The sequence below is a fragment of the Trypanosoma cruzi genome, genomic scaffold (genome assembly GCF_000209065.1).
Source record: "Trypanosoma cruzi strain CL Brener 1047053516569 genomic scaffold, whole genome shotgun sequence".
Taxonomy (NCBI): Eukaryota; Euglenozoa; class Kinetoplastea; order Trypanosomatida; family Trypanosomatidae; genus Trypanosoma; species Trypanosoma cruzi.
The window spans coordinates 65,441-90,145 of record NW_001849511.1 but is presented as its reverse complement, the minus strand read 5'-3'; the positions used below and the strand labels follow the sequence as shown (position 1 = coordinate 90,145).

The window sequence follows — 24,705 nt, the reverse complement described above, 5'->3', positions numbered from 1 at the left end:
GCGTGTGTGTGTGTGTGTGTGTTTGCCTCTGTTATTGTTGTAGGCCGCTTTCTTTTTTTGTTATAACAGGCAGCTAATTGTTGTTTTCTGGTCCGTGGGCAGTACAGTCATATTTGTGAATAGGTCTTGTTGTCGAACTCATGGGAGGGAAAAAGAAGAAGACCGCCGTCCCCATCAAGAAGGAGAGCAAGTACAAAATACCGGCGCGTTTTGATTGCCCGCTCTGCGACGCAAAGAACTCCATTGCCGTGCGACTCGTGCGGAGTAGTGGCTCTGCCAGACTGCATTGCCGTTCCTGTCGCGCCGGGGCCGGAAAGGAGTTTCCGTTTCTTCCGCTTGAAAAGCCTGTTGATGTCTTCTTCCGCTTTCGCGAGGAGCTTATGCGGCAGGACCGCGATTTTCTGGAAGAACATCAAATTGATACCAACACGACAACAGCGAAAACAGGTCTTGTCCAGTTTATGCCGAAAGGAGCGGCACGTACGACAGCAGTGACGGGGGCAGCGTCGACGTCACGGAGTGGGGACGTGGCCGCAATGCATCGTATCGAGCTTGAGGAGGAGGAAGAGGATGAGGAGAATGGCTTGCACTTCTTCGCACCGGAGGAAGCATCCGCGGAGTATGGAGAAGATGTAGAAGGAGGTATTGCGCTTTAAGTAAACCGAGAGGAGGGCATATTATACAAATTAGTAGCTGTTAGTTATTGTGTATGGTTGTGTTGCCTGTTGTTGTTGTTGCCTTTGCGATTATTGAGGTACGATGGCTTTAGCAAGATGATAATCGTAAAGAACCTTCTGGACACCAATTGAGAAATATCTATACATATATATGGGGAGAACGGTAGCCTTGCTACCTTTTATTGTTGAGAATGCTGTTCTTGTGGTGTTGGGATCTTTTTTGTTTTGCGTCGGACGCTGACGAAATGATTTTACCCGGTGTTCTCTTCATCACTCTACGTGATGCGCAAGGATCGAGGAGGCAGAGTACCTCACGCACAGATGCGCCTCCCCCCCCCCCCTAATGGAAGGATAAAGGCCGGTTGTGTTTACGTTGAATTTGTTGCCTCCGGACTGCATCCGTAAAGTCCCCGCATGTTAACGGAAAGAGTTTTTGGTGTCGCTGTGTGTGTGTTTTTTGTTTTTTTTGCTGCCTCCCACCCGTTGGTTCTGTCATGAGTTGTTGGTGCTGTTTAAGGGAGGTGCGACTCATCTTTTACTCTCTTTTTCAAATATTCCTGCCCGCGTGTCTTTTTTCTGTGCGTTGGTGCCAAGGGAAGGGTAGAGCATAGAAACGTAGCTGAAGAAGGGGAATTGTTGTCAGGGAAGTCCATCTTTGTGTCTCGTCGCCCTGGACTTTATTTGGTGACCTCACCGATATGCCGTCAACAGAAGAAGGAAACGGTGGCGGTGCCTCATCTACGGCACCGCGTCTGTCGCGTCATAGCCGTTTTTTTCTGAAGGAGAAAATGCAGAAGGACGCCAAGAAGGAGAGTGACAAGAGGAAGAGAAATCTGCACTATGCGGCAGCCTCAAGGCACCAGCGCTCACTGCATTGCCTAACCAAATTTGACTGTCCCGTGTGTTGCATGAAGAACACCGTGAGGGTGGACCTCAGCACCAAGGAACAAAATGCAGTTGTGCGCTGCACTTATTGTATGTCATTGCGTCCCCGTCCAGCGGAGCTGCCGTATCCATTTTTGACGTCTTTTGTGCCCAGGCTTGAGAACCGCGCCGATGTGTTTTTTAAGTTTAATGAGCTGTACCGTGGACTGGCGGTGGAAGCCGACCCCAACGGTAAAATGCACAAAGCCCATGACGACACGGGGGTCGGCGAAAACTACACCGCAGGCGGCGTGCTGTCAATTTCTTCTAGTCACTGGACGAGTGGCGTCACGGGTATGCCGATAGATGCGGACGGGAAGGCGGCATCCGGAGGGGAAGAAGATGAGGAAGGAGAGGAGCGCAAAGAAGAAGAAGAAGAGGAGGAGTTGGTTGGAGCAAAAGATGCCAGCGGCACTGTGGAGGACATGCATGCTTTTTTTGCTGACAGCGACGACGACGAGGACTGAGGGCTTCACGTTACTGAACGTGTTTTCTCCGGAGGGTTATCAGTTTTGTTACTGTTTGTTTTTCTTGTTTGCAGTTCTTCAACCTTGTTTTGAAGATGGGGCAATTGGTCATGATGCTAAATGCACATAAGTTTTACTGGGGAATTCTTCACTATATATATATATATATATATATATATATAGGCATCCTTGTTATGTGGCGTCATTCACGCGCATTTTTATTATTATTATTATTGCATTCTCTTTACATTTTTTTTTTATTTTGATGCATTTCTCACACTGCAATGGGCCGCCATCGAGCACAAGAAAAGGAATTGTGTCTCTGACCGTCCATACCCTATCTTTTTTCTTGTTGGTATTTTGCTTCTGCAAAAAGAGAGAGAGGAGGAGGAGGGGGGAAGAGAAAAATGCGGCTGGCTGGGTCATGTGTGCGTTCTCGTGGCCTGCTGTGGAGCGAGTGGCAGGTGACGTGGCGTCTGTGCCGACATTTTAGCACTTCCACTTTCCGTTTAGCGCTTGAGCGGGTTGAGGTAGCGCACTCGCAGTCTTACACGCGCCGTGGCGTCACGATTGGCTTTACGTCGTCCGCCGGGAGTGGGAACAGCGGTGTCTCGCCATCGTCATCGTTATCGTCATCCTCTGCCAGCACTGGGGATGTACTTGCCAACTACGTGAGCTTTTTGGCCGATGACACGACGGCGCCGGCGGCAACGAAAGAGAATGGTGCACAGCCGCTACGTTCTTTGCGCTCCGTTGCCGCAGCAGAGGCGCTTTTCTTTAAGGAGGAGGCAAAGAATTACTGCCGCCTCTGTATGGAGGAGTCACAGACGACTCCGAAGTCACATGTTGTGCTGGCGTACCGCGCGAGCCACACCAATCATGCCTGTCGTGAAGTGGTGTTGGATAGTTTGGCGTTACTGGCCATACGGGGCTATCCGATTGATGATATCTACCTCGTTTGGTCAGACATCCTTTACCGTGAGTCCATGTTCCAGCGTATTCCGGAGCTTGTATCACCACGATGGAGTGTGAACCAGCGCAGCGAAGTCCTAGCCAAGCTGTTGTCCTTGCTTAAGAAATTGAATGTTCTTGATCTTTCACTCGCAGCTCAAGCCCCTGACACCTTTGATGCTGTCTCGCAACAGATGCACCACCGTCGTCGTGTGGCTTTTGAGCGACTGGAGTATATTGGAGATAATTCTTGGGGAAACCATCTCTCCAATCGAATGATGGTCCTCTTCCCCGATAGGCAGTGGGCGTACAGTCAGAATGCCTACTCCTTTAATTGTTTCCGAGATGCCTGTGAAATGAATGTGACCCTGGAGTTTATGTTTGACACCCTTCACGTCAGTGAACTGCTGCCTATTGGTGTACGAGAGAAGTTGGGCACAGGGAAGATAAAGGCCGACGTAGTGGAAGCTCTTATTGGGGAACTGCACGTCACCCTCTGGGGTCTTGAACCACAACTCTATGACTCCTCCTGCTTTGTGGAGATCAATGGGGTTGGGGAGGCGCGGCTCTCTGCCGTGGTGCAACACTGCCTAACAGAAATTTACGATTTGATTCTACTCTCATACGTTCAAGAGCTGAGTGGCTCGGCAATACCTCTCGCCAAAGAGATCGCGGCAGAGCGAATTTGGGGTCAAGCGTACCCACCGGTGCGAAAAACAAAAGATCGAGGTGGAGCGGCACGTAGTGGGCGGTTATCCACAACAACTGTTATCGGGGTAGGCGAGGTGCGACAACTCCCCGCACTCCCATCACTCTTTACGGTGCCAACGCCGCTACCGGATATCGTGCCGCATCCCCTAAGACAGCTACGTGTGGTGGGGGAAATTCCAGAAGAAACAGTTTGCACACACACAAATACGGACGTCTTTGTACGCTTCGTTGACAGCTTTTCAAGGCTGAGTCTTCTTGACGATCGTCGTGTGGCTACAATGGATGTCCGACGTCTCCGTGACGTGCGTTTCTTATCGTTAAAACGCGAGTTGGTACCCGCATTGCCGGTAAACCTGGAGGATGTGGCAGAAGAAGACGTGGCTGCGGATAATGCAACGGCACCCTCTCTAGATGGCATGAATACAACGGCGACGGAGCGGGTGTTGGACTTGGAGGAGGTGTATTTTCGCGATGCGTACTATAATCTTTTTCCTTCTCCAATGTCTCTTGAGAAAGACGCTGAGTTGTGTGAGGAAAGTAATTTTTTGGTTGCTGTTGGGACTACGAGGGGAAGCTCGGGGTGTCTCATGGATTATGAAAAGCAGCTACAAATGGCGACGACTGTTATTTACCCACCGCTACGTGCGACACCCACTGTGGTGCCCGGGGATGTAACCGCAAAGGGGGAACGCATCTGTTCCTTTGCGCAGTCGGTGTACGTGCCGCCAGGCACGAAGACACCGTCTGCGGGTGTAGTGACGGACAAGAATCTTCACTTTGGTGAATTTGTCTTTCTGCCTGTTCAGAAGGAAACGACGAGGGAGCCGCAAGAGTCAGATGAGACTCCCAAAAAAGATGTGGGCGAGGATGCGTCAAAGCGCGATGGTGCCGTGGAGGAGAAAATGTTGGAGGCCGTCGTGGCCGGGAGTGAGCATGATGATAGTGCGGGTGGCGAGGATGAAGAGGAAGGCATGCCTGGGATTGTCTCTCATGATCTGCGGATGCAGGCACAAAGCAAGTGGCACCGCGAAAACCCATACTTTGCCGTCCCATCCATTTTGACACACACTGCATCCTGCATGTGACGGGGAGAGTGACGACGAGGAAAAGAGCATGCAGTGCCGCTAGGGCATACGTAAAAAGTGGGGAAATAATGAGCGAAGACGACCAGAAAGTAAAATAAGATTATCGAGGAGATCCAACACATATATATTGCAAGCAAAGCTTTGCCGTCGTGCCTTTTGAGTGAAATGTATCTTTTTTTTTTTTTTATCCAATAACTCTTTTTTTTCTTTTTTTTTTTTTTTTGGAATGAGGGTGTTTGGACTTTCATTGAATGGATGTTCTTGACGCACCCATGCACGCAAACACATATACATGACGATTATATTTGTTCAAAAAGGAACCAAAGAGGGTAAGAAGAGAAGAAAAGACGAGTTGGTGCGTGTGTCTATAATATTACTTGTCTCTCAGTCGTCGATGCACAGTAGCAGCTTTGTGTACGAATAATAGGAGGTATAGATCAATACAGCTCCGTTGACTTCAATTAGGATATAATAATTTAGGCCTTTACTGCTCGGGGGAGGAAGAAGGGACGGAATTGCTATGCCGGCGAAAGTGAAGGACGACGTGATTGTGGAAATAGACCCTGCCACCGTTTACTTTACCTTTTCTCGTATTCGTCCCACGTTTTCATGTGGCCGCACAATTGCCAGCACACTCGATCAGTTTCTTCGTTGTGAAGTGGCACCCAACGATCTGCCGCTGCTGTGTGTCCTGACAGACAAGGCGGGTCGGTGCTACAGCCTCAACAATCGTCGTCTCTATTTGTACAAGGAACTGAAAGAACGCGGTGTTCTGGAAACGGTGCCAGCGCGGCTGCGGCAAATGCCTGACACGCGGCGGATGCGTGAAAAGTACACGCCGGAGAAGTGTGCGCTGCGCGCGACGCTGAAGCGTGAAGGTCACGCAGCGACAGCGTCCCAAGAGCAGAGAGACGATAGCGGCCAGGATGAGGCTGAAGAACGAACGGAGGGAGAAGAGGGAAAAAAGGATGGAGGGAAGACTTTCACGATGGCGCCCCCGACCCTTTTGGGGTGGCAGGAGGCCGCAAAAGCCAGAAGGAAACGAAATGGCGGTCGGGCAACGACGCTGGAGGAGGAGCTCCTTGAATTGGGCGTTTAACACAACAACGAAGAGGAATAAAGAAGGTAACAACACTGAAAATGAAAAGGAAAAAAAAGAGCCAACACGCTGAGAAGCTCATTGAAGTGAAATGGCATGCGTGTGAAGACAATTGATACATCCATCGCTGTATTTTATTGTTTTGTTTCTCTTTTTTGTTTTTTGTTTTTTTCTTTTGCTCTTTGAGAATTGCGGGGAAGCGGGTCTTGTTAAAAATAATTTAAAAAGGCACCACGCATTTAGACGAGGAGAATTGGAGCTGGGTAGGGCGTGAGTCATGTCGGTGTCTCGGAGCCTCTCGGGACGGAGGAAAAAGATGTCCATAAGTGACATCGTAAACGAACAAATAGGCGGTGGAGACGCAGAGCGTTACGAGGTGGATGCATGGGACGAATTCGGTGGTGACAACCCCAAAATTGATGACTACCACGAGGGGGATGAACACGACGATGACGATGACGTGGTGGGATCGGTGAAAAGGAGAAGCGGGACCGAACGCCGTCTACGAGAACCAACGTCTCGACCACAACAAGAACGAAAACAACTGCGACGCCGCGGTCCATTGGACGCCTCCCTGTCGACAGGGGCGTACGCCGCCACGCCAGTAGATGTTGAGGCCGCGATGGATGATATCTTCGGTGCTCTTGAGATGAACGACGGAGATGAGGATGAGATGAATTTTTTGGATTTTTACAAGGACGGAGCAGGCGGAGACAAAATCAATGAAGATGATGAATCATCTGCCGCCGTCGCCTCTACTGCCATAAAGGACAACTCTCTTGGGAAGAAGAGAAAGCGTGTGGGTGGCAAGCCAGAGACCGAGGAAGCATACATCGCGTGGCTTGAGGCGCAGCAGGCGAAGAAGCGGGCTAGGCGACACGATATTGCCGGTGGAGACGAAGATGGCATCCTCGAACAGCTCGAGTCTTTGCGGAACGCGCAGATGGAAGTCGTGGCAAAGGAGGTGCAAGAAGGTGAAGATGACAGCGAGGATCCGCGCGCAAAGCAGCGACGGCGTGCACAGGCCGCGCTGAGGCATTACGTGATGGTTTACTCGCAGCTTCTTCGTGTGCGCATTAAGCTTCAACCATCCATCGCACGTGCGGTGGCATTTCCGCAGTATTATTCCCTCCCTGACTACTTAAATTCGGATGAGGCACAGATAAGGCAAGGCACGGAAGAAGTTGTGCGGCGCCTGCGGGAACTTATTGGGGTTTTTTATCATCTTACCTCAGATGACAAGCAAGTGAAGCAGAAAGAGGGTGTCCTATTGAGTTTCAAAGACATCAACACTTCTCACAGGCGTATGATGCGCGACGTTGACGCCTGTGTCGAGTATTGGGGGGCAAAAACTTGTGCAACCTAACAGTGCGAAGCTTCGCACCGTATCACAGCCTTTACTGCAACAAATACACTCTGTGCTTAAGAGCAAGACGCGGCTGCGAACCAAAGTGCAGAAAAACAGATCGCATGTGACAATTTTGGGTCACCCTGAGCACTACAAAATGTCTCAAACTGCTGAAGGAAAGGCGGCACGTGCTCTGCACATTTCGGAGGGAGACATGGACGAGGAAATCTATGACGATGCCGAGTTTCTTCGTGAAGTGGTGAAGCGTGGTGGGGTGGCGAAGCTGGAGCAGCAGCTTCAGGAGATACAACGCAGTCTGAAATCAAACGACGTACCTGCCAAGCGTGGTTTTCATCGACTAACCAAAGGCAAGGCAGTCTGCTACGAGCCCCGGCCGAAGTTAGTGGGATTTTTATTGCCTGTGCCGTATGTGCTGAGCGGACAACATGAAGTGATGGTGAAATCACTGTTTCAGTAGAGTTTCAATGCGGCATGCTGGATGGCCGCCGAGGAGGCAAAAAGATGGATTAGGGGGTTTTTTCTTGCAGCCCCACATATAATTAATTACAGACATTTCATGAATCACTAACGCGATACGTGAGGCCTTGAGTAAACAGGACGAGGGAAGACAATTACATATCCAACAGCATGGAGAAAAAGAATTACTGAACGGCCATTGTAGGAAAGAGACGCCAGCAAGAAGAATGACAGCCGGAGCGTTTGAGTACGGACGAAGGGTGTTGAATGTGTGCGACGGCGTTGCTGCCTCTGTGTGTGACTGTGTGTGTGTGTATGTGTTTCCGTTTCGTCACTTTTGCTTTATGCGTCTTCCATCACATTTCCCTTTCAGCAACAATGGCGAGGGTGATGGATCTTTGGCCTGTGTTCTTGCTGCTGTTGTTGTTGTTATTATTTCTTTTAACGGTGTCCTTTTGTTGATGTCGCGTCCCCTGTGAATTTCACCCCTACCTTTTTCTTTTTATGCACGGCTCTCTGTGGGCCTCGTATCTCCCATTGGATGCGGCGCAAGTAACTCAGGAAGGGCGTATTGAAGGCATCACTTATTTGTATTTTTCTTTTAATACATTGTACTCCTTTCCGTGTATACATGCAATTGCACGAGCGTGTGGAGGAGACACTCATTGCGCTTCTCTACGCTGAAGATACGGTGAACGGCACATGGAAGAGTAGAGGGCGAGACCTGGCGGCAGCATTTGAGGCCTCGCTTGTCGAAATCACCGGTGTTCCCGAAAACGCGAGCCGGTTAGAGACTCTTGCGTGTGTGCGTCGCTCGGTGAATTCTTTTCTTGCGGACCCAACGCCCGCGCCACTGGAGACCTTCTTTTTGCGTGTCGTGACAATACTGCATTGCTACACGGTTGTCGCCTCGGCGAATGTTGGATCGTCACAGCTTCCGGTGGGAGTGAAGACAGCTGCAGTGGCGATTGCTAGCGCATTCTTCTCGCAACGTCTGCGAGTGGCGTGTGTGGAGACGAATAATAATGATGATATTGATACTAACAATAATGATGAGGATGATGACAGTATGAAAAGTACGAGCGGGGGAGCTGGGGAGGAGGACGATTTGCTGCAGGAATTACACGCATTGTGGTTCTGCTTTCTGTGTGTATTTCTCCAACAATTGTCGGCGAGGGGCGGGGACTTTACGGCGTGGCGGCAGTTCTTCCGAGCGTGTGCAGCGCAGCACAAGAAATGCGACATCAAAAAGGAAAATTCTCACGGGACAGAAGACCACATGAGTGGCGAAGATGGCTCCAGGGAGGAAGAGAGGATTGGTATGGCTGCGTGGGGAGCGGTGTCGGAGGAGACATTCAACGCCACAATTGCCAGGACGCGGTTTCGGCGCACAGCGATTCTGTGCAAGTCGTTTTGTCCACACCTCGTCGCGCAAGCCCCTGGTACAACGTACCAGCTGCTGCATACCCTGCACGCTTTTATGTCAGACTGGATGAGGTACAAAAAGGAAAAATGCAACGACGGAGAGGCAAATGAGGAAGAGGACATCGTGGGGCGATACAGTGAGCAGATGGGAGAGCTTCTTGGTGAAGGTCAGGTGCATGCCTTCTTATTAAGCACCGCCATTGGAGCGGTACTGAGCTCCACGTACATTCTCTCAACTCGAGGGGCTCGGGGTGCAGAGACAGCGAGATGGCATTTAACGCGCCCAGATACGGCGTGGCAAACCGAAGCGCAATGGCGCCAGACAAACTTTCCACCTATCGGCAGGTTGCTTGAACGTCTACACATCCGATCGCTTCTTGGGGTGCATCATTTTGCTTTCTGTATGCAGCTATGTATTGGGCTTTCCCCAACGCACCACACGGAAGGGCGACAAAAGCTAGCCATTTATTTGTACTTGACAGAAGTCTGCTCGTTGCGTGTTGCACTCGCCATTTATCACTTTGCACCCTTGCAGTTTCCCCAAGGCGTGTTGGAGGAGGCAGCAACCGTATTCCCTGGGGAGGGCATTGCATCACTCACGGCGGCCGTCGACGACTATGTGCAAAAAGCACATTGTGAACTTATTTTCTCTGCAGTGGATGCGGGCACCACACGTCGGCGTCACCGCCACAATGCACATGCAGTGAACAGTGGAAAATCCAATGAAGAAGAACTCATTCCGGTAAACGGAGAGTTGACTGGCCCGCGGTTTGCAAAGATGGTGTTCCCTGTTTCCTGTCCAACATGGGGCCAGTACCTCGCGGAGGCAAAGCCAACAGGAGCCACAACAAAAGATGGCGTCATCGTCGTCGACTTCGGCACAGATGACAAATGCATTATCAGCAATGGCGACTTCAAGCAGGACGCCTGTTGGTGCGACAGGTGCGTTTGTGAAGCAGACGACCTTTGCACAGAGCGTGACGCCCTGTCGATTTGTATTAGATTTGTGTGAGATTGGGCTTCCGGGTCTCATGGCGGAGACCATCACGCAGATGAGAACGGAGATGGGAATGAATGTGTGTCTAGTGCCATCAGTAGCCTTGCCAGGTGTTGGCAGCATCCCTAGGAAAGTCCTACAGCATGTTCAGGCCTTCCTTTCCAACAAAGAGGAAGAGAAGGAAAAAGATGAAGAAAACAACAACAATAATAATAAAAGCACGTTGAGGCGGTATGCATTTTCTGCCACACTGCGAGCCCTCGAAACTTACTTTCCGCTCCTGTCGACGATTTACGCCTACGTGGCGTCACAAGCATTTCTTTGCTGTCTGGTGGAGGTCATCACCAGGGAGTGCGGCCAGCTCCTACACTTTGTACATGAGGAGCAGGAGGGTCAATACACGGCTATGAATAAGCATGCAGAAGACAAAAACTATGGTGTGGCATGCCGGAACGCGCTGGGTTTGGCAGAACGGTACCTTATTCATGTTGTTATGCCTTGCATGCGCGTTCTTGCGCCCTCGCCGATTTTGTATGGTCGCGTTCAGGCACTGTTTCTTCTTATGAAAGAAAAAGGGCCGGTGGTGAAATTTGGAATGAATCCTGCCGAGTTCCTGCACATGAACACTTGGCTGCATTGGCTTCTGCGTCCGACGTCTATCAGTGATCGTGCCCCGCACGACGTACTCCGCTCTAAGGAGCTTGAAGCGCTTTTTGCGCAATCATTAAAACGCATGACGCAATCCAATGTGGCCCATTACAGGAACCTTTTGCAACCAGTCATTTACGCGAATCCGCTTCTTGTGGCGAGGAAGCTTTTCCAGCAAGCGGTAGGGTATGGGAATAACTTCCTGCAGATTCACACGCAGTTGCTGAAAGGCGCTCCAGCGGCGGTTCTCACTCTTGTAGCGCACGAAGGTTTATCGATTATGCGACAATACGCGGAAGAAGAGCGCATTGGAACAGCGGATGCAAACCGTGTCGGGCTTATCGCAACTTTTCTCTCCGTTCTATGGCGTGACAATCCGCACAGTTTTGATGGCGGCATGTTGCTGCGGGCAGCCGAGTATGCGCTTCGCAGGGAGGCCCGTGCGTCTATCGTATTTGGGTTGGAATTGCTGAGGTCCATCCTTCATGAGATGCTCGACCTTACCCTTGAGCATGAGGAACAGTACAGCGTGGCGCAGTTGAAGGCACTCCTTGCACCCTCCTCCACACAGTGGTTTGCAAAGGGTGCAGCCGAGTCGTTCCGTCGAGGTCGTTGGAACACATCCCTCACACCCGCCATCTTGGCCGCCACCACGTCCATGTTTCGAGTTGCCCTGCAGGAGGAGTGTCATGTCCCTGTTGAGAACGAAGAGCCTGAGGAAGACGAAGAAGAAGGGGAAGAAGAGGCAAGAGAAATGCATCGAGCGAACACGACGGCTACACCGCAACAGCGACATGATGACGAGGGGAAGGGAACCCCCACAGTGAAGTTTACGCTGGGGCAGTGCCTGTTGTTGCACCTTTGTCGGTTACACAGCCGAATATACACGGTGCAGGCAGATCTGGCGGGGACGATGCAGCTTGTGCTTCTCACCTGTGCGCGGGATTACAATGTGATCAATGATCTGCTGCTCTGCATGGAGACAATACTCCCACAGGGGCCACCGGAAGAGGAGATCTTTATGGTTGCAATGCCACATGTTGCTCTACGCATTACGGCCCGCTTTGCCGTGAAGGAGGCGCAGCGTAAGACGTCAATTGGGAAAAAGTTTTCGAGCGTAGACGCTCTATTCAATGTTACGCCGTCTGATATCATGAGTTGTGTGGAGCGTCCGGCATCTGTCACGGCCATCGATAGTGTCATTCCCTTTTCAATTTTACGGAAATTGTCTTACTACTCCGCTGCCCACTTCGTGTTTGATGAATCGGTGTACACGGCGGCAACGAATGAAGTGAACCAGTTTCATAATCACGCCACTGCCCTTGTAAAGAGGAGCATCCATAAAGATACCGGTATTCACAACAATACCCATGGGAGCGTTCATAATAATAATAACAATAATAATAATAATAATAATAGCGGCGCCGGAAGCAGTCCCACCACGGACCCGACTATTCGTTGGCTACAGGAACAGCTGCGGCAAATACGGCTGGAGAAGGAAGCCCATCAAGAGCTTTATCAGAAGTGCGAAGCAGCAAGAGCTGCGTTACTTGAAGAGTTGCGTTGTAGCGGCGTGCTTGCTGAGCCCGTGGTGTTTGCAACGTCGTACCTTCTTCCACGTGCCCTTCTTAGCCTAGAGGACACGCTGTTTGTGTATCACTTTATGAAGTGGCTTTTGAACGTCACCAAAGCAACTGGAAATGATAAGGATGGGTGTGGGGACTATGAACGAGTTGTCGACATTGTTCTCTCCCTCATCACCGCTACCATGACGTTTTTTGTGGGTTTTACGGACGGCGAATGCAAGCGCGTGGGTTTCTTGTTGGCTCTTTTGCGTGCGGCTCTGCATGAGACTACCGTTGAGATGCCCCCATTTCCGTCCGTGAACGACGCTATTGCGACATCAACAACAACGAGTGGTGGGGCAGCAGATGTTTCTTCTCCCCCTGTGAATTTCACGACGGAGGCACTCATGGCACTTCTGGAGCCGAAGCCACGAACTTTCATGTCCATTTTTGCCTCCTACGCCGCAGGGATGACTGATGCTGCCAATGGTGTAAAAGATCAGGAAGAAGCGGATTCATCCGGTGAGAAGGGTGCGATTCAAGAAGCGCAGGCTGCACTACCGGCATTCCCAACTCAGCTAGAGGCCTACTTATGTCGCGCACTTGTCCATCTCCTTCTGCACCAGCGAGAAATTCCATTTCTTCACCGCAACGCCCTTCTCGTCCTTGAGCGACTCACCAAGAACACGCCGTCCTTTCCCTCAACCTTGTGTGCCACCGAATGGCTGATTAAGGCCATCACACCACACGCAGTGCGGAGTTCCTCCTGCTACGCCTCTGCAACGGCGGTACTGAAGGTTTTGAAAGGCAATCGGCATCGAATGGAAGAAATGTTGGACTCGTTGGCCTCGCGACTTGTTTTACAGACGGGCCCGCCGAGCAAAAATGGGGTGGAAAAGCAGATAGAGGCATGGCAAAAGCTCTGGAAGTCACGGGAGGCATATGTTCGATTGCTTCTTTTGGAAGATATTGCAGCTGCTGAAAGACGAGGCGAAACAGAGGCCGTTGTTTCAGCTAACATTGGTGGGATGGGCTTTCAAGCAGAAAAGAACGTCGAAGACGAGGTGGCAGATATCGAGGAGGTGGAAGCAGAAGCACCAGATGATTATGGTTATGCAAACGGGATTCATGTTGAAAATGAGGAGGAACAGGACGCTAGGGAATTACAAGAAGAGGCAGAAGATGACGATGTGACAGATGATCACAGCGAGCCGCGCAGCTTTTCTCTAACTGATTGCTGTGATAATGAAGAGAGCGACGTCTGCAGTGAGCAGCAAGACGAAGAGACGGTTGAAGAAGAAAATCTGGTCACCGATATTCCTTTCAATGATGAGTTCTCCTTACGCGAGCATGCTGCAATGTCTCATGGAGAAGAAATGGTGGAAACAAGGGGAGGGAATGATAGAAAGAGAAGTCGTGATGAGGAGCATGATGCCAGTGAGAGTCCACCGAGGACGGTGAGTCGGCTGGAGATGTCTCTGAAAGATGAGGAAGAAAACGTGTAGACGGCATAAATAAATTGCGGCATCTTTTTTTTTTTCCCTGTATATATATGTATTTGTTTCTACATGCGCCCACATTATTAATGGTGTGCCTCCTGTGTTTTTTGACTTTGTTCGACAACGGGGCGTGCTTGGAGCGCATCTGCTTTTCTCTCTATTCTTTTGCTGCAAGGAGGCAACAGTCTGAGAAGTGGGAGAAGTGCTGCGGACGAAAGGAGAAGGGCATTTTCTCTGTGTGTGTTTTTTTTTACTGGATGCAGGCAACGTTGCACTTTCGTTTTCCTAATCGACAAAATCCGAAGGAGCCACGCGATGTGTCGGTGCGTGTCCTTTTACAGGCAGCGGAGCAGCGACCGAAAGCGACATTGAACTTCTTCTTTATGTGCACGGGTCAGCTCCCTTCAACGGATGTGTTGAACAGCCTTGGTATTGCAGTTGGTGAACTCTCGGCGACGTCCGTGGGCGGTGGGCTGCGCTCCTCAGGGTTGAAGCCCTTTGCGGAGAGCACTGTTGTGCGCATCGAGAAGAATGTCATGATGGAGATTGGCAGCAGCATGACGAAAACCATCTTTGGTGGCTTTATTGAAGACGAACCGCTAGAAGGGAAACAGTCGCACCCTTCTTCCTCCTCCTCTATTTCCACTGCCGCCCGCTCGACCCATGCCGCTGGCATGCAGCAGCTTCGCGCAGGCACAATACTCATCGGTAACGTTGGGTCGCCAAACACAAACGGAAGCCGTTATTACTTTCTTCTACAGGACGTTGTTACGGAAAAACAGCGTCAAGAGTTAGGTGTTTATCAGCCCCTTGGAATGGTCGTCGCAGGGTTACAGGCTCTCTGCGAGGCGTGTGGATCGGCCGCAGTCCAGCCACGCACACTTGCGCCCCTGCAAGCCGTGCCGATATGGGTGTCTGAGGCACGCCTTCAGCATCGAGCACCCACTCCCAGCTCTTGCATAAATATACAGTCGGGGGAGGTAGCGATGGCAACGCAAGGGAAAGGAAAGGGAAGGGAAAGAGTAGTGGTGGCACGCATGGCAGGTCACACACGTCGGCGTGATGAGATGGAAGCGGAGGAAGAGGCAGATGCGGGGGGCAGCGGTCCCGCTGCGAGAGCGGCACAAGACGGCTTTTTCAACCTCACACTCACTTTTCCAAAACGGTCTGATGAAGAGAAGCAAGGCGTCAATGGATCACAGGCGAAACGGATGCGCACAGAGCGTTACGTGACGACCGCCGATGGAGCGAAGGCCCTGCGCACAACAGCGGTGGAGCAGGCAGACGGTGAGCCGTTTGACTACTTTGCGGCGCAGGAGATTGCATTTGTCAACGATGTGGACATAATAGCCGAGACGCAGGCGGCACGTCAACAACGCCGCCGTGGAAGACAACAACAACAACAAAAGAGGAGAAACGTGAGAAAATTTGGGTTTGGCGGATCCATGAAAACGAGTAAAAGCAATCAGGGAACAGACCGTACGGCGGCGCCGAAGAAAAAGGCGCTTTTGCGCCGATACTAAAAAGAAGGGAAAAGGATGAGGAATAATAAGCAAAAGGAAGAACAACGACTGAAAATTGGGAGCTTTTTGTTTTTCTCTTTTCTTTTGTCCTTTTTTTTTTTTTTTTTGCGTGCAGCGGGTGTGTGAGAAAAGAAGATTGAGAGAAGAAGGGTTCCTTTGGAGCTCTTATTTTGTCACATTCCTTCGTTGTTGTTGTTGTTGTTGTTTTTGAATTCCTGTTATTTTTATTCTGTTCTTCTCTTATCCCCTGGAGATTTTTCATGGCTACGGCCGGGAGCACACATTGCGGGGTGAACACCGTTAGCCATATTGCTTTTTCTTTTCTTTTTCCTTTTTTTTTTTTTGTGTGAAAAAGGAAGGAGAGGAAAGAAGCCATTGGGAGAAAAAAAAAAAGGCAAAACAAAAGGAAAAAGGAAAAAGGGAAAGGCGATGCTGCGTTATCGCACTGGTGGTGTGGGCGGATTCCCTATCCACTATGTGAGTACATGGTGGCACCTCGCTCGACATTACCCGCATCGAGTGGCGTGTATGCTGGCGTTGCATCATGGCCATACAGTGCGACGTGTATCGACGAGCCATGTCGCAAGCAGCGAGGGGGGTAGGAACATAGGTAAGAGGGAGCCGCAGCTTCGTCGTCTTGCGGTGGTTCGTCCCGATCTGGTTGACGAATGGGTGCCGGAGCTGAACGATGCGGATGTGAGCTCGGTACCGTGTACCAGTCAAATGTCTGTGTGGTGGCGTTGTACCGCATGCGGGGAGAACTACCAGGCATCCGTGCGGGATCGCGCTGTGGCCGATAAAGGTTGCCCACGCTGCTCTCTTCTGCACCAGCCGCAATCTCCACAGCACACGAACGAGAGTGAAAATGGAGCTGTAGGAGACGCGACAACAAGTTCAGGAGGACTTCCATCGCTCGCGGAGACGCACCCTTTGCTTGCTAGCCGATGGGACTACGAGAAGAACGGTCTTCTTCGCCCAACAGACGTTACGAGCACAAGCGAGTTAAACGTTTGGTGGCGGCCGGCGGAGGGGAGGCCGGCGCATGAGCCGTCTTTTCGTCGTCCCGTGTACGCCTTTGTTGAGGTGCCATATAGCAAGGAAGAGCAAAAGGAGTCTCTGGCGAAAATGGAGCTTGACATCCTTCAGCAAGTAAGGCAAGCTGCGAAGATTGCCGAGGCACGGGAGCTTGACACTTTTCCTGCAGCTGCGACCATGTTAGATGACATTGTCTCCAATAGCCCTGAATACGCGGCCTCTATGCCAATGACACGAGAAAAACAAGGGCAAGAGCTTGAGGGTGAGGATTTGTACAAGGCCATTGAACTTTGGGAACGTGGTGTGGATGCCAAATCGGATGCCACCTATCAACCGCTTTTTCAGTTCACGGAGGCATGCGACTGGGGCGAGGTGTCTCGTGAAGAAGTTCTTACGGTATACGATCAATTTGTGATGGGGCACAAGCTACACAAACAAGCGAAGGAGGGCAATAATGCTGATGCGAATAACTCTGTTGAGTCCTCTTCTGTTCCCTCCGTCATTACAGACCCGGACTGGGTACAGCACTTCACTCTTTCTGTGGATGATGTCTCAAAGGATTGTTTTGCCTCGTCCGCGCGCCTTGTTCTTCCGGATGTGTTATTCTCCTTGAAATCGCCGCGACCACAAGAAGGAGGGAAGAGTGAAGAGAAGACAGACGAAGCCACCGTCATCAGTCGCCGTGTTGACACGCTACCGCCCCCACCAGAGGAGTACGAGACTGAAATCCGCACATCGTTTGCCCCTCGCAAGCGATTTTACCCGCGTCCGCCACCGATGCCACCCAGCCGTGAGGATGACCTGACGGATTCGGTAGCCATGGCAACGGAGGAAACACGACATCAGGCTACGTCACACGAGGGAAAGACCGGGAACGGAAGAAGTTCTTTGAGCAGAAATGCACCGTCAGAGGCGTCCTTTGAGGTTTTAAGCCTCGCTGACTCACAAAGTCTTCTGCGGGAGTACGCGTTATCTGGCGATAAAACCCTGCCATTTGATGCGGATGAAAAGGATCTTCAAAAACAGTCGCTTGTGGGTCCAGTGGCCGTGCAGTCCATGACGAGAGAGGATGCCCAGGCGTTGCAGTATAACCGCGGCGCACCACGTCCCCGCCGCACCGTAAGATTCCGATTGCGTCCACCAGTGGATGCTGACATCCGACAGGCAGGAGGTTTGGGAACCGCATTGGGCGCGTCCTTGTCATCCACGGCAAACAAGGCTGAAGCGAGGGCGCAATCGGTGATTCAAGCGCCTGGTGCACCACGAAAGGTGGCACGACCAAAGAAAAAGCACCAAGAGACCACGGATATCAATGACTCTTCTTCTTCTCCATCTCATACCGAAGAGAACACAAATTCGGCGGCATTTGTGTGACGTCCGTTGTGTTTTGGAATGTGGTCCTTTTTTTTTCCTTTTTTGGCTAGTTGGTTTTCTTTCCGTGTGTGTGTGTGTGTGTGTGCCCTCCCCAGATTTCTTTTACCTCCTCATTCGTGCACATTAGTTCGGGCAGGGGATTCATTGCAGTACTCACAATTTTATTTACCACCACTTAACGAGAGGAACTGGGGGAGAGAAAAACGGAATTCACAAAGACGTATATATACATATATACATGGAGAGTGAGAAAAATAAAAAGAATCCGTACCGTTAGCATCCGCAGAGGGAATTTTATTCGTCTTGTTTTTTTTTTCTTCTAATTGTTGTTATTATTATTAAAGCTATTATTATTATTAAAGTTATTATTATTATTTTGTTTCTGCGGTACCGATGTGCGTCATTTTTTTTTTCTTTCACTTGTGTCAAATGCATGTTTGGTTTTTTCTTTTCTTTTTTTCTTTTTCGGCGGCGGGGGGGAGAAGTATTTAGATTTTCTCATTTCCCGTGCGCACCATCGTGTTGCTGCCGCATCCGATTTTGCATATTTTCTGTTAGGGTTTGTTGTTTCTCCGTTACTGCTGTGGAACACGCCACTCCACTTCTCATTCGGACTGCGAGGAAGATGGCATGCAATTACACGCCGCAAGAATCCAACACTTATTTCACTGCCCTTGCGTTCAGTTCATTGCGGCGTGATGCCATCATGGACAGTCTCACCACACTGTTTTTTGATGTGCAAGGGTTGCGTCTTCTTGCGGCAACGGTGGAATCTCACTGCGTTCAGCGTCCCATGATCTCCATGCAGCAAATAATGGCGCGTAGAAATGGAAACTTTGTCGCCACTGTGCTCTCGCCGCAGGATTTCTTTAAAGGCATCATTTTCTTTAAGGGACGTGTGGTGTTCGCAATGCGACGACTCCATAGTCTGTATAAGGGATCATTTGAGACGACCGGGGAAGATAGTCAACTGTCCGACCAGTTGCTTGCCGTGCTGCGTAGATGGGAGGCGTGTGCTGAAATTTTTATTTCTGATGACGCCTTTGGAACTCGCCTGTCCGAACTAATAGCAGCGCTGGACGACGTCATTGCCAAATTGGAGGAATTGATATTGAAGCTGCGCAGTGATGAAAAATTGATTTCTACAGATAATTCGGCTGTAGTGGCCATTAGGAAGGCAGCAACTGATGTAGAAGGAGCTCACATCCGTGAAACGACACTCGGTTCGAAATGGCATAACAGTTATAGGATGTGCCACACAGCAGGCCATTTTCTTGGGCCAATTAGGCGGTTAGGATTTAATGTGAATGCTATTTTGTCTACCACCGGGTTACGTTGTATGATGGCAGCCTTCAGTTTAATAATTGGTCTTCCGGTGGTTCAAATCTTATTTGGGCTCCACGCGATGCGGGGCCCAAGCCTCAGTATGTTTTTGGAAGTCAACCGTACCGCTGTGATTCCCTCATATGTCGACGGGAATTCACTTTGTATGCTTTTTTCTGCTATTCAGTTTCTTGTGGGACTGGGGTTGGGATTTGCGTTTCTCGTCATACACTCCACCGCAACCTCCAACCTTGCCTATGCTGCGGTCTTACAGGCACTCTTCATGCAAGGGGCCGTGTCTCTGCGGTCGACTGGTCGAAACACCTCCGATGCCGATCATGTGGACGACGAAGAGGATAGCGATGATAAAGAAAATGGCATGACTTTAGCTTTGCAAAGCTCGATTAAATTTGAAAAGGACCCCCAATCGACATCACCCCCCTCCTTACCTTGGCGTTATGAGGGATATGGAGGAACGTTGTGTGGTGGAACTTATGACGGAGGAATCCTGGAAGAGTACCAACGCGATCATTCCAGCCTTTACCAAGCATTCGGTGCATCCTTGGTGAGTTTGCGTGAAGGTCACGGGTCCAAAACTGCTGTTGCCGACATAGTGGAGAGTGAAGAAGAGATGCAGCTATCATCGCTTGGACCGGGTAAAGATATGGACATTGATGATGATGGGACTAGTGACAAGGATTGTTCAATTCGCTATCTATGCATGCAGGCAGAACGGGAGATTCAGATGCTCTTCACCGATGCCCCAAGTGGTGTTGCCGATAAATATAAGGATTTTTCCCCATGTTTGCACGAAGATCGCAGCGCAACTATTTGTCGTCATATAACAGAAAATGTGCAGGACTGCGTCTGCCCTTTGATTATTGTGGAATATGTTCCCCATACTGTCACTTTGCGTGGAAGTTTCAAGCCTGGGGATACAAAAGAATTGTATCCTATTGTTTACTGTAGCATCTCTGCTCTTGAACTGCTTCAATATCGCTGGATGGTTGATCTTGCTGGAAAAGATTTTAAAAATCTCTTTGAATTGCACCGCAAATTGAAACGATCGTCGCATAAGAATCGTGTTAGGGCTGGAGATAAAGTGACTTCACTCCCGGCATTACCGCAGAAGTCGCGTGGAAAACCTCCGGGACGTCTTGTTCTTGTACCAGCACCTCCAAGTAAAGAACGGAGCCATTCTGAAAAGCGTCATATGGAAAAAGTGGAAGACATGCGTTGCCTCTTTGAAAGTGGGTTAGAGGAGCTTCTCACATTGCAATTGCTGCAGAAATCATCTTGCTTTGAAGTCTATGCCATGAGTAGCAACAACGTTGCTTTACCATCCTCTTTTTGTGAGCCAAACCAGTTTTCTTCGTCAGCTTCTATGGATAAAAAGTACCTGGTGTTACTTTTTATTCGTGAGGTCAACGGTGAACCGAGGGAAATTTCTCGTAAGCTTATTGGCGACACGGTTTCTCGAGAGGAGTTTGAGCCGCATATAACACTTATGGATAATTCTCCAATGGGTCATGCGTTCAGTACTCATTTACAAAAACGCCCCTCAACAACAAGTTCTGGCACGGTCAGCATTTTAAATGCCTTTGGATCACTCATGAAGGATGGCGCGGAGGATGATTGTGAATCCCATGCCAGTTTGCCACGTAGCCGTCGTGTAAGGACGGCAGCGACAGGGCATCGACGAAGAAAGCGGCGTTCCACCCTGAGGGAGTATCCGTCACCTATTTCAGCTGAGCGAGGCCATGCTGTGGATTACGTTACAGCGCAGCAGCTCCGTGAAAAGTTGAATAGTTTGATTGCTGTTTGTGGGGTGGAACTCACGTCGCGTGTGCCAGAGAAATTTCTAATTAATTTTGTTGCCCTCATGATATTTGTTAATCGTGTTTTGAAGCGATATAAACGTGTCAACTGCCGTGTGGATGCTGAAAATATGTTTATTCTTCTTGAATTGAAGGCATTGGAAAATGTACCTCTCATGAAAGTTGGTCTTCGACATGGGGATGATGAAAACTCCTCATCGTCACTTGATTTTTCCCCAAGTGATAATGGGAGTCGAGTGCATGCCACAAATGATATTGGGATTAGTTCTATTCTTTCAGCGAATCTATTGGAGTATCTGCGTGTTTGTGACGCCACCATTCACCTTACAGCAAATGGATGTACATTGCGTTTCCCATACACCACGCAAGAACGTCTGGCACTCATGGAGGAGGCCGGGACGTTGCAACTCTCTACACTCAGAGGACTTTCATTGTTTGGTGTGACCGCCACAAACGCCCTGACGGAGGATGCGGCAGCGCAATCAAGCGGACAGATGATTCATTTACACCAGTACGCAGCAGCCGAGGAGGCCTTTAGTGAAGCCGTGCGCAGAACCAAATTTGGATCTACATGGAGAGCAGAAGAAGGCGCCTTAAGTGCTCCGACGAATTTAAAGGTTGATCCTGGACTTAAAGGAGATTGCAACAGCAGCATTGCGGGATTTTTTGGTATTCCTTTAGTGCAACCTCTTGAAGAGTTATCCGGATCCTCGTCGGGGAGTGTGACGCGTTTGCCTCAAGTATTTGGTGGTGGTCAATCCAAAACGACGGATCCTAATGGGCACCCGCCAACATTGGGGATAGCACAGGATTCAAAGTCCGGATATGATGTCAACCAAGCACCGCCTAACGAATGGCCTTCTGTTTCTGCTTTGGCACGGGTGGATAATATGTTTGGTAAATCTTGGGCCCGCAGTGGGAGTGACGCCATGGCGACAAGCACTTCTTGTACCAGTCCCCTTGGAGGTAAACTTGGCGGTAGTTATAAGCGATACCTTCACGTGTTCTTGTACATGAAAGAGCATCGACAGGATTTCCTGCAGAGTTTATGGGGTAGAGGACACTCAGCGACAGTCGTTTCAGATCCGGTAGTCATGAAACGTTATCTGAGTATTGGAATGAACGCCTTTGATGTGTTGTTTGTTGAGTGGTCAGAGAAACTGGTGACTCCGGATATTCGTGACCTCATTGCCTCGGAGACGGTAAAACAGACGACGATATTATACTTATTGACGGACGATGCGTACAGTCTCCCACTTCCGCCAGGAACTCGCGAAGAGGCGGTTCTACGCATGCAAGAAATTGGGGAAATCTTTACGAATTTTACCATTGGTCAGAATGTGAGCCATTATATACGGCAGCGTCGGCTAAAGAATGAGATGATACAAATTCGATGGCGTAAAAGTTATCAGATTGTTCGCCAAATTGGTGGTGGTGCCTTTGGCGATGTTTACGAGGTGTATCTTTTTGTCTCGCGTGGACGTTTGGCGATGAAGCGTTTATTTCTCAACGGAGCCAGTCATCGTTTTCTGGAGCAGCTGAACCGAGAGGTGTCGATTATGAGCCATATGGATCATCCAAACATAGTCAGTTTCTCCCATTCCTCTATGGAGGACAACGCATACTGCATATTCATGGAGTTGTGCGATGGGACATTGGATCAACGCCTGCATCGGGGGTTCCCGGCCACGGAAAGCAATCAAATGAATAAACCGCCTCTACCACGTTTGTCAAATGGCGCATCCTTTCCGGTTCAACCTGTTGGAACGATAGGGGATAGACCGGATACCAATCATGATGAGTTTGGCAAAATTCCAGAACCACTTACTGCAAGAGAAATAGTTCTTCTTTTGCGTGATGTCGCGAGTGGTATTGCCTATCTGCATTCACAAGGTATAGTGCATCGCGACATTAAACCATGCAATATTCTTTTTAGTGGTGGTGTGGCAAAGATTGGTGACTTTGGTTCCGCCGCTGAGGAATGCGCTGCGAAACCCCTTGTTAACATGAAAGGAACGCTAGCATATATGTCACCTGAGGTTTTGTTAGGTGAACCATATGGAAGACCATGTGATATGTGGTCCTTTGGCTGTCTATTGGCAGAAGTGATTGGATTACGTCTTGGTCATCTTCAAGGACTACACTTTCCCGCGCTGGTTGAGTTATACACCTCCATTCCCAAAGATGGAAGTCTACCCATCACAGTAGCCAACCACAAGGGTGGAAAGCTACAACACCACTTTGGTACAACGACGGCTCAAATGATATTAGGGGCAATGAAAAACGCCTATAATGACGCCCGTGGCAAACAATGTGAGGGTTCTGTACAACGTCGTCTAGTGGCTTCAACTTCACCAAAGGAAAAAATGAGTTCTTCTAGTAGGAATGAGAGTTTTGAAAGCAAATTAATGAGTAGCATGACGTGTGATAGCTCAAGGGCCATAACGTACATAACCACCAATAACACAACATTTTTGGGATCTGAAAAGGCCGAGCTCCCGGAGAGTCTTGTGGAGTTGTTGGAGAATCTGTTCTGTCGTGACCCACGAAGGCGTATGACCGCAGAGGAAGTGCTTCACCACCCCGTGACGTGGGATGTCGAGTGGATGGAGATGGTAATAAGAGCCGTTGAGGAAATTTGCCCCCTAGACGCAGACGACGCCTCGGCGGATGCATCACATGCCGGGGAAAACAGCGCTGAACGGGAAGAGGATTTGGACCTCTCCATTTCTTCGACATAAACGGCTGCGTATATATTGTGTGTCTTTGAGGGGAGGGCTGTCTGCCCGTTACCTTGTGCATCTTTTCCATGCTGCTGAGGTCCTTTTATGTTTTGTTTTTGTTTTTTTTGTTGTTGTTGTTTTTTGCGTGTGCGTGTGTTTTTGATTTTGTTAGTCACCGCCCTGCCACCGCTATTGTTTACCGACCGCCCCCACCTGCGCAGTCTGCATGGGGGATAGGGAGGAAGAGCGAAACGAAGCGGGAGAGAAGGAGAGAGTGAGAGAGAGAGAGAGGAGAAAAAAGGCAGCAATATATATATTTATATATATTACAAGGCGTGGAGGGTGTTTGTCTGTCTGTGTGTGTGTGTATCTTTTTGTTTGTGTGGATGCTGAGAGAAGAGTGGGTACGCGTCCCATTCACGCAGGTGGAATACGACAATATGATTTTCTTTTTCTTTTCTTTTTTCTCTTCTCTTTTTTTTGTTTTTACTTTTTTTGTTTTGTTTTGTCTCTTCATTCTCCTCCCCTCCTCTTCTTTCCGTGGGCACGATGCGTGTCATCGCACACGTTCCTGCCAGTCGCCCCTCTTTCCCACACAAACACACAGAAGGAGGCAAGACGAAAAAAAAAAAAAAAAAACCCAAGTGGGGTGGCGTGGGGGGGGGGAGGGGATGGAACGGAATAAAAAAATAAAATAGTTTTTTGTTTTGTTTTTTTTTTATTGCTGAACATTACGGAGGAGCATGTGCTCTTTATAATTACATACACAAATAGTTGCACGTACATCAAATACGGATTTAAAGAGGTGTGCGGCCGTTTAGTTTCTTGATGGATGTCTGCTCTTTTTTTTTTTTTTTTTTTTCCTCCAACCGTAATTGGAACACGGGGTGGAATTTTAGTTGTCGTCAAGAAAAAACAACAACAAATAAATGAAGAGGAACGAAAGGAACGAAGAAAAACAAAAAAAAAAAAAGTCCTCGCATGGAGTTGGTGTACTACGTGTGTGTGTGTGTGTG

General features: G+C 49.6%; 7 protein-coding genes and 2 pseudogenes across 7 annotated transcripts, besides 23 other annotated features; all 9 read left to right on the top strand.

The window, feature by feature from the left end:
- Positions 1–24,705: a sequence feature (heterozygous, non-Esmeraldo-like haplotype).
- Positions 3–22: a microsatellite.
- On the top strand, positions 141–656 carry Tc00.1047053509991.110 (hypothetical protein, conserved; the record flags this gene model as incomplete). Its single annotated transcript, XM_806203.1, has 1 exon — positions 141–656. The coding sequence occupies one exon, from the start codon at positions 141–143 to the stop codon at positions 654–656; it is 516 nt and encodes a 171-aa protein (XP_811296.1).
- Tc00.1047053509991.100 (hypothetical protein, conserved) lies at positions 1,376–2,068 on the top strand (the record flags this gene model as incomplete). Its single annotated transcript, XM_806202.1, has 1 exon — positions 1,376–2,068. The coding sequence occupies one exon, from the start codon at positions 1,376–1,378 to the stop codon at positions 2,066–2,068; it is 693 nt and encodes a 230-aa protein (XP_811295.1).
- Positions 1,937–1,986: a sequence feature (CT-rich).
- Positions 2,221–2,250: a microsatellite.
- Positions 2,283–2,303: a sequence feature (AT_rich).
- Tc00.1047053509991.90 (RNA editing complex protein MP90, putative) lies at positions 2,476–4,815 on the top strand (the record flags this gene model as incomplete). The annotated part of the gene is made up of 1 exon (XM_806201.1): positions 2,476–4,815. One exon carries the CDS (start codon positions 2,476–2,478, stop codon positions 4,813–4,815), a length of 2,340 nt encoding a protein of 779 aa, XP_811294.1.
- Positions 5,014–5,038: a microsatellite.
- Tc00.1047053509991.80 (hypothetical protein, conserved) lies at positions 5,336–5,914 on the top strand (the record flags this gene model as incomplete). The annotated part of the gene is made up of 1 exon (XM_806200.1): positions 5,336–5,914. One exon carries the CDS (start codon positions 5,336–5,338, stop codon positions 5,912–5,914), a length of 579 nt encoding a protein of 192 aa, XP_811293.1.
- On the top strand, positions 6,192–7,733 carry Tc00.1047053509991.70 (annotated as a pseudogene).
- Positions 8,146–8,206: a microsatellite.
- Tc00.1047053509991.40 lies at positions 8,372–13,879 on the top strand (annotated as a pseudogene).
- Positions 8,759–8,804: a microsatellite.
- Positions 11,525–11,563: a sequence feature (CT-rich).
- Positions 12,192–12,227: a microsatellite.
- On the top strand, positions 14,131–15,396 carry Tc00.1047053509991.29 (hypothetical protein, conserved; the record flags this gene model as incomplete). The annotated part of the gene is made up of 1 exon (XM_806204.1): positions 14,131–15,396. One exon carries the CDS (start codon positions 14,131–14,133, stop codon positions 15,394–15,396), a length of 1,266 nt encoding a protein of 421 aa, XP_811297.1.
- Positions 15,460–15,503: a sequence feature (A-rich).
- Positions 15,582–15,606: a microsatellite.
- Positions 15,710–15,740: a microsatellite.
- Positions 15,745–15,823: a sequence feature (CT-rich).
- Positions 15,826–17,805, top strand: Tc00.1047053509991.20 (hypothetical protein, conserved; the record flags this gene model as incomplete). The annotated part of the gene is made up of 1 exon (XM_806199.1): positions 15,826–17,805. The coding sequence occupies one exon, from the start codon at positions 15,826–15,828 to the stop codon at positions 17,803–17,805; it is 1,980 nt and encodes a 659-aa protein (XP_811292.1).
- Positions 17,870–17,890: a microsatellite.
- Positions 18,128–18,181: a microsatellite.
- On the top strand, positions 18,239–23,707 carry Tc00.1047053509991.9 (protein kinase, putative; the record flags this gene model as incomplete). Its single annotated transcript, XM_806205.1, has 1 exon — positions 18,239–23,707. The coding sequence occupies one exon, from the start codon at positions 18,239–18,241 to the stop codon at positions 23,705–23,707; it is 5,469 nt and encodes a 1,822-aa protein (XP_811298.1).
- Positions 23,798–23,831: a microsatellite.
- Positions 23,950–23,980: a microsatellite.
- Positions 23,996–24,018: a sequence feature (AT_rich).
- Positions 24,134–24,186: a sequence feature (A-rich).
- Positions 24,370–24,412: a sequence feature (AT_rich).
- Positions 24,532–24,551: a microsatellite.
- Positions 24,597–24,662: a sequence feature (T-rich).